The sequence below is a fragment of the Centroberyx affinis genome, unplaced genomic scaffold (genome assembly GCF_046629955.1).
Source record: "Centroberyx affinis isolate AG114_WGS23_722 - 3 ecotype Tasmania unplaced genomic scaffold, CSIRO-AGI_Caff_v1 ptg005337l_1, whole genome shotgun sequence".
Classification (NCBI taxonomy): Eukaryota; Metazoa; Chordata; class Actinopteri; order Beryciformes; family Berycidae; genus Centroberyx; species Centroberyx affinis.
This window is the reverse complement of record NW_027282665.1, coordinates 22627-32453: the sequence shown is the minus strand read 5'-3', so window position 1 is coordinate 32453 and position 9827 is coordinate 22627. Positions and strand designations below refer to the sequence as shown.

At 42.7% G+C, this 9827-nt stretch overlaps 1 protein-coding gene across 4 annotated transcripts; it reads right to left on the bottom strand.

Moving 5' to 3' along the window:
- Window positions 1–488: 488 nt before the first annotated feature.
- nudt17 (nudix (nucleoside diphosphate linked moiety X)-type motif 17) lies at window positions 489–9578 on the bottom strand. 4 transcript variants are annotated; one of them, XM_071546579.1, is made up of 9 exons: window positions 9536–9578; window positions 8997–9097; window positions 8061–8177; window positions 7689–7872; window positions 6810–6835; window positions 6571–6663; window positions 4229–4327; window positions 2741–2883; window positions 489–1573 (listed from the first exon to the last, which is right to left on the bottom strand). In XM_071546579.1, exons 2-9 carry the CDS (start codon window positions 9069–9071, stop codon window positions 1372–1374), a joined length of 939 nt encoding a protein of 312 aa, XP_071402680.1. In that variant the 5' UTR covers window positions 9072–9097; window positions 9536–9578; the 3' UTR covers window positions 489–1371. The 4 variants fall into 4 exon arrangements, with proteins under 4 accessions (XP_071402680.1, XP_071402682.1, XP_071402681.1 ...); XM_071546581.1 differs by having other exon boundaries at window positions 9463–9571; XM_071546580.1 differs by having other exon boundaries at window positions 8997–9114; window positions 9536–9566.
- Window positions 9579–9827: the final 249 nt, after the last annotated feature.

Genomic DNA, 9827 nt, shown 5'->3' with positions numbered 1-9827 from the left:
AGGATGATGCAAGTGGAGGAAACAGGAAGCGGTGGATTCACATTCATGGGATTCACCTGAGCAGCTGATGGGTAACACTTTACAATAAGGGTCACTAAGTTAAGGGTTAGTTAATGCTTACTAAGCATTACCTAACCCTTAATTAACAGTTAACTAATGTGTAATTTACTAATGGTGTTCATGTTAACTAAGGTATTAATTTCTATGAGCAGGGAGGGGAATGCTGGGGGGCTAAGGGGAGATAATGGGGGGATATTACTGTCTAAAAAGAAAAGTATGAATCTGTAATACTGTTTCATCATATGTGCAGATTGTTGAATAAAATTTGGTTACAAAAAAAAAAACGAAGGTATTAATTTATACATTATTTAATAGTTTATAAAGATGACTATTAAATAATGTATAAATTAATACCTTAGTTAACATGAACACCATTAGTACATGATTACCAGACACATTAGTTAATTGTTAATTAAGGGTTAGTTCATGCTTATTAAGCATGAACTAACCCTTAATGTAAAGTGTTACTGGGGTAACAGTGAAACTGATGAGTGTTTGTTTAAAGGAAAACTCTCTTCAGCTTCTCTTCCACAGTCACATCTCATCTGCTTCAATTCCTGTTTTCCTGTTTCCCAGACAGAGTTTCTCCAGTCTGTAAAAGTGAGAGTCTTCCCCTTATTCAAACCCCAGCCTGTCTCTCTCCTGCTCCTGTGGTGGAGAAACTGGTCTCTCTCCTCTTCTCTGATGGATCTCTCCCTGTGTGATTGTTGAACGTCTCTCGGTGCAAAATGGCGGCTCTAGAAAGAAGCCCTCGCTCTTTGATCCTGAGGGACTGACACCAAAACCTGAAGCTTACCGCTGAGGTTTTACATCCTGAAACATTTTCTCATATCAAACTATAAATATCTGGAGGTGACGTCACCTCGTCTGTGATTGGCCGGTTATCCACCAAGAAGAAAAACACAACAAACTACTGAATGGAAGCAGAGATGAAAGATGCATCACAGCTGCTTTAGGAGTTTTCCTCTGAGCAGACAGACTGACAGACTGAACTCTTGATTTGTGAGGCAGTTTGACAGAAAGTCTTGGTGAGGAAACTTCATAGAAGATCATGTTATTATCACATTATTATGATCATTGTGCTAAATGACACAGTAAACTCAAAAAGAGCAAAACAACCAAAGAAAGTTGTAAATCAGCAGCTGAAAGTGAAATGACGAATCAGCTCTTCTCTCCAAAAGATAAAAAAAATATGAAACTGAAAACAATCATGAAGGGAAGAGGATTCTTCTCATTTCCTTCCAAACTGTAACAGTTTAATTAAAGTTTCACATTGTCATTTCATCTGTTCTTCATCAGTTCATCTTCTCTCTACAGGGTGTGTGTGTGTGTGTGTGTGTGTGTGTGTGTGTGTGTGTGTGTGTCCAGGCTCCTGATCCACAGCTGCAGAGCGAACTTGGTCCCGGTGCTGACCCGCTCCCGGTCCGGCCCGCAGCTCGGCGCCCGGCTCAGCAGGACGTCCAGCGGCAGCTCCGAGTCGCTCAGCGCTCCGTCCACAGAGACATCTGACACCCTGCAGCACAGGGGCAAGGGGCAAGGGGCAAGGGGCAAGGGGCAAGGGGCAAGGGGCAAAGGTCAGGCCGCTGACACACAGCCCGCCTCTAACAACACTAGACTATTTTGGTTAAAATCTTTATTTGTGAAAGCGGTTGTGAAGCCGCAGTGAAAATATGTAAAAAACATCACACCTGGTTTGTTAGAAAATAGTCTCAGGGTTCCTACACATTTTCAATTAAAAAATTCCATCCTTTTTCCAGACCTTGATTTGTTTTGAAGATTTTGTCTGGTGTTCAATATGATTTATGCAGATAGACATCTTGCCCCTGCTAACTAGGTCATATCACTGTATAGATGAAGACTGTTCTTCACAGACATTTTTTCAAATTCCCAAACTATTCAAGACCTGGAAATGATCAAATTTATTTTGAATACTTTTCCAGATTTCCAGACCTGTGTAGGAACCCTGCACAGACTATTTTGGTTAAAATCTTTGGATTTAATAAGGATTTCTTTTTTTGTGAAGGCGGTGTGGAGCGGTTGTGAAGCCGCAGTGAAAATATGTAAAACATCATCAGCACAGAGACACAACATCACACCTGGTTTGTTAGAAAATATTTTTGAAAAATACACATGTTGTCGATTAGCCGTGTGATATTTCTAATGTTATGGTTTCACATATTAAAAGGACGAAGCCACTGGTAAACAGGAACCAGAAATCCTGTTTCATTCATCAGGAACCGGACCTGATGGAGCCTGACAAGTGTGTGTGTGTGTGTGTGTGTGTGTGTGTGTGTGTGTGTGTGTGATCTGACGCTAGGGCTGAACGATTTTGAAAAAATATCTAATTGCGATTATTTTGACTGATATTGCAATTGCGATATGATTTGCGATATTAGAGGGAATGATCATTTTTACATCGTTATTCTCATTTTCATTGAAAAACGTATTAAAATGATTATGGTGTGATTTTTGTGGGGATCTGTACCAAACAAAGATGTTTTCTTAAGTCTGTAGAATATGATGTGTAGGCCAGGACATCTCTGCAGCACCACAATATTTACTTTAAAATGATATTTTGACACATTTCACCTTTAACAAATATTGCGCCTCCTGAGATTTGAAAATTGCAGTAGGCCATATTGCGATTTCCATAAAATTTCAATCCATTCTTCAGGCCTACCTGACGCTAGCCGGCAGTCCGTCCAGCAGCTCTGGCGGGGCGGCGGCCTCCTCTCCGTCCGTCGCCGACACGACGGCTCGGGCCAGCCGGGCGTCGGCCCACAGGCAGCCGCTCACCTCCGCCGGCTCCGGGCGCAGGCCGGCCTGCAGGGAGACAGGAAGCAGGAAGTCAGAGACACAGGAAGTGAAACGGCAGCTTTAGTCTGCGGCCGAATAGTCAAAAAAATACGTCCTAACTCCTGTTCCTCACCACTTCTCCTCGACCTCGATGGAAAACGTCATGAGGTCAAGGAAAGATGTGAAGGAGAATTCATCAGGACTTAGGAAAAGAACCGCGGTGCTCAGAGAATCCCACTGCACTGACACTAGACTACGTAATGATGAGAGGAGGATGTTAATGAGGTGGATCTGCTGTGTGAAACTACAATGTTCTGAAGATGGACGACTAAAAGCATCTAAGGGCGTTTTCACACCTATAGTTCGTTTGCTCTGGTCTGAATCAGTTGATGAATTTGTAAACTTGTAGCGTTTTCTCCTTGGTTCGGTTTCTTTTCACATGGAGAAAAATCCAAGCGAACCAAAATGCATCACTACAAACCAGGTGAGAATGTTCACTCCGCTAATTGGTCAGATGTGTCTGGGGCGGGAGCAGGAAAGTAAATACAGGAAGAAGATCCTGTGTTCTGGACCAGTGCACATTGCTACGCAACATGGAGCAACGGCAGAGTTGGCATTTGCTCATAACTGTTGTAATTATCTGGGCAATATACCAGGCAACACTGTACCAGCAGAATACGGAATGCAATTTGAGGAAACGTCTTGAAAATGCTATACTGGCTATAGGCTACCTGGCTATACCTGCTATACTTGCTACCTGGCTATAGGAGCCGTTTAGCTCAAACTTGCGGAGTAAATTGAGTGCAACTGGTGGTTGGGTCGGATCGAGGTCGGATCACGTTCCCACCACAAACGAACCGCTCCAGAGTTCGTTTGGGACCGGACCGAGACCACCTCTTCTAAAGGGTCTCAATGCGGTTGTTTTGGTCCGCACCCGAGTGCGATTACTGTGTTCACACCTGCCCAAACGAATCGCACCAAGGGGGAAAACGAACCAGAGTCCGATTTAACCGGACTAAAAGCGCAGGTGTGAAAACGCCCTTAGATACTTCTCCCCAGTTTAACCCTTTCCTGTATTAAGGGAAGGGTTTCAGCATCTGAGACTGAAGTCAAATGAATGAATGATTTTCCTAAAGGCTGCAACAGAAGAAGAACTGGATTCCAGCCGTTTAAAACTTCGGTTCTCTACAACTTTTATTAGAACGACAGGAAGAAACAAGATGGAGAATGGTTGATCCATCGCTGAATCATCACTGGATGATTCTGATGATCCATATTCTCATCAACAGCAAACTAGAACTTGATGTATTTTACACACACACACACACACACACACACACACACACACACACACACACACACACACAGGTACCTGCAGCTGTAGGTGTGTGTGGGAGGAGTGCAGCAGCATGTAGGAGACAATGTGATGACGCTGAGGACTTCCTCTGCACAACATGGGAGGATAGACAGACTGACAGACAGAGAGAGAGAGAGAGAGAGAGGGAGAGACAGACAAAGAGAGAGAGAGAAAGACAGACAGACAGAGAAAGACAGAGAGAGAGAGAGAGACAGGCAGAGAGAGAGACAGAGAGACAGGCAGAGAGAGAGACAGACAGACAGAAGCATTTAAAGGTCAAATCAACACTGACTCGTTGCTCTGTTCTCTGGTTCAGACTGTCAGTCATGTTGCACTACATCAATATGCTGACGATGTGATTATTTATTTTGATAGAGGAAGTAGGACAAAATATGACTTTACTTCCTCCTACTCCTCTTCGAACATGTAACACTGAATACTTTTTGTTGTCGGGAATTTACCGACCTCACCGCTCAGGAATTCTGGGTAATGAAGTCCTCAACACTGAAACGCTTTCTTTTTTGTTTCTGGAGAATTTACCACGTTTTCTTCTTTTTTTTTTGCTTACTTGATGGGTTTTCTTGTTTTGCTTCTTATTTTTTTTTTTTGTTGTTACATGTTCGAAATAAACGTGAACATAAACTTCAAGGCACGCCCCACACACACTAAGAAGAAGACAGTAGGCTCGTTTGAGATGACTTCCTGCTCGCCTGGAAAACAGACGAGAGCCGAGTGCAGACAGGAGGAGTCGACCAGCCGAACCTCCCGCCTGCACACTCACTGCTCTTCTTCTTCTTCTTCTTCAGTTTTGTTTAACGGTGGTTGATAAACAACTTAAAAGGTGCATTACCGCCACCCACACTCACTGCTCTAACGACCAAGACCTTCACGTTACTTATTTTTATTTTAATGTAGGCATTACAGGTGGCATTTATGGAAAATATTACATGTCTATAGCGTTCTAATAAAAGGGTAGCCTATACAGACGGCTCATGGAGTGACATCTTGGAACAGATATAACTAGAAATACCCACCTCCCGGTTGTATGCCTCCGCCAATAAACTTTGTTTTATCATTGCAAGGACAGTCTTTATTTATTGAACATATATAATTAATGTGATTATTAGGTCAACTTAAAGGATTTTGGAGTCTGCAAAAGTAAGTGACAGCACTTCCACCGTTTTTGTAGAATGACCCAAGATCGTTTTCTCAGCTACAGTGGTAAGCAAAACATTATGATGTCACAGTGAAGCTGACCTTTGAACTTTTGGATCTAAAATGTCATCACTTCATCATTTTATCCTACTAGACATTTGTGTGAAATGTTGTCACAATTAGCGTATGATTTCTTGAGTTATGGCCAAAAACGTCTTTTGTGACCTTTGACCACCAAATTCTAATCAGTTCATCCTTGAGTCCAAGTGGACTTTTGTGCCAAATTTGAAGAAATTCCCTCAAGGCGTTCCTGAGATATCGCGTTCATGAGAATGAGACGGACGGACGGACGACCTGAACACATAATGTCACGGCTCTCACCGGCGCGGAGGCATAAAAACTGAAGTTTCTTCATGTCACTGTCGGTGTGTGATACAACTGTGATGAGCCAATCAGCGCTCAGCTCGAGGCGTTTCCCATGATCCTCGGAGCTGTGCGGTCGGTGGCGCCTGGCCTCGGTCCCGCGCGGTCGGGTCGACGGAGCGAGACGGACAGCTCGTCTAACCGCCATGCGACGGGCCGAGCGAGTCGCCGGTCAAAACTGCTCAGGACTTGCTCATCTCGAACGAGCCTAGTTACTTTACTGACCTCACCGCTCAGGAATTCTGGGTAATCTAGTCCTCAACATTCAAAAGGTTTCCTCATGCTGCCACTTGGGGCCGCTAACGTACAAAGTTCCCTTGTGAAGCTTTAATTTCTGGTTGTAGCCCCAAGTGTCAGCGAGAGGAAACTGTCTGAATGTTGAGGACTACATTACCCAGAATTCCTGACTAGTGAGGTCAGTCAACTAAATGTCTGTACCTGTAAATAGGTGTGACAGTATGTCTATAGATCCATATGTAAGTATATGTGCATCTGTCTGTCTGTCTGCCTGTCTGTCTCTCTGTCTGTCTGTCTCTCTGTCTGTCTCTGTGTCTGTGTGCCTGTCTCTGTGTCTGTGTGCCTGTCTCTGTTTGTCTGTCTCTCTGTCTGTCTGTCTGCCTGTCTGTCTGTCTGTCTCTCTGTCTGTCTGTCTCTCTGTCTCTCTGTCTCTCTATCTCTCTGTCTGTCTGTCTCTCTGTCTCTCTGTCTGTCTGTCTGTCTGTCTGTCTGCCTGTCTGTCTGTCTGTCTCTCTGTCTGTCTGTCTCTCTGCCTGTCTCACCTCCCACAGTCCCAGCATTTGTGGAGAAACATCTTCTGGTTCCAGTTTCAGTCCAGTTTCCTCCTGTAACTCCCTGAGACCTGCATCCAGCAGCTACACACACACACACACACACACACACACACACACACACACACACACACACACACACACACACACACACACAGGTAAAAATATGTGTTTTTCCGATTTTATATGTCTAAAATCAATAAAAGGAAATATAATTTTTAATTCTTTACCGTCTCGTCTGGTTCAATATGGCCGCCTGGAAAAACAAACCAAACAACACAGTTATCAGTGTGAAGCAAAATAACACTCAAACAGAGAAATATTAATTTAAATATTACTGATTTAAATATGAATATCATTAGCAGTTTAGCTCAGTTTGGTATAGTCTGGTTTGGTTTAGTCTAGTCTGGTCTAGTTTAGTTTAGTCTGGTCTAGTTTAGTTCAGTTTAGTTTAGTTTAGTTTAGTTTAGTTTAGTTTAGTCTGGTCTAGTTTAGTTTAGTCTAGTCTGGTCTGGTCTAGTTTGCTCTAGTCTAGTCTAGTCTGGTCTTGTTTAGTCTAGTTTAGTTTAGTCTGGTCTAGTTTAGTTTAGTCTAGTCTAGTCCAGTCTAGTCTGGTCTAGTTTAGTCTAGTCTAGTCTAGTCTGATCTAGTCTAGTTTAGTTTAGTCTAGTCTGGTCTAGTTTAGTTTAGTCCAGTGTAGTCTAGTCTGGTCTAGTTTAGTCTAGTCTAGTCTGGTCTAGTTTAGTTTAGTCTGGTCTAGTTTAGTTTAGTCCAGTGTAGTCTAGTCTGGTCTAGTTTAGTCTGGTCTAGTTTAGTCTAGTGTAGTGTAGTGTAGTGTAGTGTAGTCTAGTCTAGTTTAGTCTGGTCTGGTTTAGTTTAGTCTAGTGTAGTCTAGTTTAGTTAATTTAGTCTAGTCTAGTCTGGTTTTGGTCACTTTAGTTTATCTTAAATTCCCCAATTCCTTCCATGTTTACCACATCAGGAAATGAGTCCTGTACGACACACAGAGCCGGTCCTAACCTGTCCTGATGTTAACTAGGCTGTTTATCAATGGAAACATATTGATTATAGATTGATTATTGATAGATTTCCTGTCTGTGCTGACAGACCTGGAGGAACCCAGACGTTGGGGAAAATGCGAAGCCCGGTCGCCCGGCGCGTCAACAGCACTCTCTGATTGGCCGACTGCAGGATGACAGCCACGCCCACATCCACCCCGCGCTGCTGGACGTCCAATGGGATCGCAGCTGCCTCAGTGATTGACAGGTGTTTGATGGGACAGAAGGCGGGCCTCTGGAAGAAAGAGAGCCAGCAGGCGGATTACAGATCACAATTTCTGCTTCAGTTATAACTAATAATATTATTACTAATCACAGAATATTAGCACCTCAGTCATACTGAAACATTTCATTTCATGTGTATTATTAAATATATAGGTGTAATATTACATATATATGTGTAATAAGATGAGTGAGTCTCACCCTCAGAGGGATTCCTCCTCCCTTCTCTCCTCTGAACAGGAGGAACTGGTTTTCCTCCAGACAGCAGTTCACCTCCACCTCGTCTTCTTCACTGCTGCTGAACTGACCTGTTATACTCTAACAGAAGAAGAAGAAGAATGTAAAACATGAATGTTAGGTGGAACTGATTTGAGAAAACTATTCCTGGTATTATCAAATGTATAATGTATAATATAAACTGGAGGATGTTTAGCTGCAGACTATCTGCAGATTACAGTTTGAGTCTGACAGTTCTGAATTACAGACCTTCATGTTAGTACTGGATATGAATATTCTGACCAGTGTTCAATATGCTGAATGTTGTAGTGGTAGTGCTAATAATAGTAGTTGCAGTAGAAGTAGCAGTAGCAATAGTAGTAGTACTAATAGTAGAAGTAGTATTGTAGTAGTAGTAGTAGTAGTAGAGGTAGTAGTAGTACTAATAGTAGTAGTAGTATTGTAGTAGTAGTAGTAGTAGTAGTAGCAGAGGTAGTCATAGCAGTAGCAGAGGTAGTAGTAGTACTAATAGTAGTAGTAGTAGTAGTAGTAGTAGCAGTAGCAGAGGTAGTAGTAGTACTAATAGTAGTAGTAGTAGTAGTAGTAGTAGTAGTAGTAGTAGTAGTAGCAGCAGTAGCAGAGGTAGTAGTAGTACTAATAGTAGTAGTAGTAGTAGTAGTAGTAGTAGTAGTGGTAGTAGCAGTAGTAGTATATTGTACAGTAGTAGTGTATTGAACTATTGCTTAAATAGAAAAGTTGTCCTTGTTCTGTCTTTGGTCTTTAACGTATATTGTTGTGTTGCTGGTCTGGAGTCAGTCTGCTGTGTGTTCAGCTGGTCTGGAGTCAGTCTGCTGTGTGTTCAGCTGGTCTGGAGTCAGTCTGCTGTGTGTCCAGATAAAGGTTAAACCTGAACAGACTGACCTGGACAAAGCGAGCGCACTGTGGAGCTGAACTCTCTCTACACACATGGACCAGGATCCGTCTCACTTTATCCATCCTGTCTGTCTGTCAGTCACATCCACCTGTCAGTCACATCCACCTGTCAATCACATCCACCTGTCAATCACATCCACCTGTCAGTCTGCCACAGCACAGTAGAGGACAGGAGCAGGACAGCAGGCTGCTCAGTGTGCAGCTAGCTAACGTTAGCTAACTTAGAAGACAGCCACAGCTACTGCTGCCCTGCACTCCACAGATAATTAAACAGTGATTTTGTCATACTAAAATACGAAACAATACGCTTTTTGTTAAATAAACCAACAGCTATCACCACACATCTAGCTTTAGCTAGCGTCAAGCTGCTGTTTATGAGCTAGTTTCATGCAACTGGAACAAAATGACCAAAATAGGAAAGTTAAGTTATATTTAAAAAAGCTATAGACTTTACTGTCTTGGTCACGGAGTTGGGTTTGTATTTGTTAAATGAAATCTGTGACAAACACAGTAGAAATAGTAGAAACCTGCTGAAAAACAGGAGAAACTTCACTACCGTCTCCGGTGTCAAGGTAGCGCTAACGAAAAAAACACTTCCGGTATTTGCCTTCAAAATAAAGGCCATAGCCTTAAGGCACAATTGGGCCATTTAAAGTAAAATGGATTTTTATAATATAGTTCAGTGGTTTTCAGTAATTGCCATCGATGCCAGGGAGTCTGCAGGTTTTCAATCCAACCAATCACCATCAACACACCTTCAACCACAGAGGAGGAACTTAGCAGTGAAATCAACTGCTGTAGTGTTTGGCTCTTTGGTCA

Excerpts from the sequence above, each read along its gene's own strand:
- nudt17 (XM_071546579.1), bottom strand. The coding sequence starts at position 9,071 with ATGGATAAAGTGAGACGGATCCTGGTCCATGTGTGTAGAGAGAGTTCA. Across the intron at positions 7,873-8,060 it reads GAGGAGGAATCCCTCTGAGG|AGGCCCGCCTTCTGTCCCAT; the intron begins GTGAGACTCACT and ends TCTTTCTTCCAG. Across the intron at positions 6,836-7,688 it reads CAACGTCTGGGTTCCTCCAG|GCGGCCATATTGAACCAGAC; the intron begins GTCTGTCAGCAC and ends TTGTTTTTCCAG.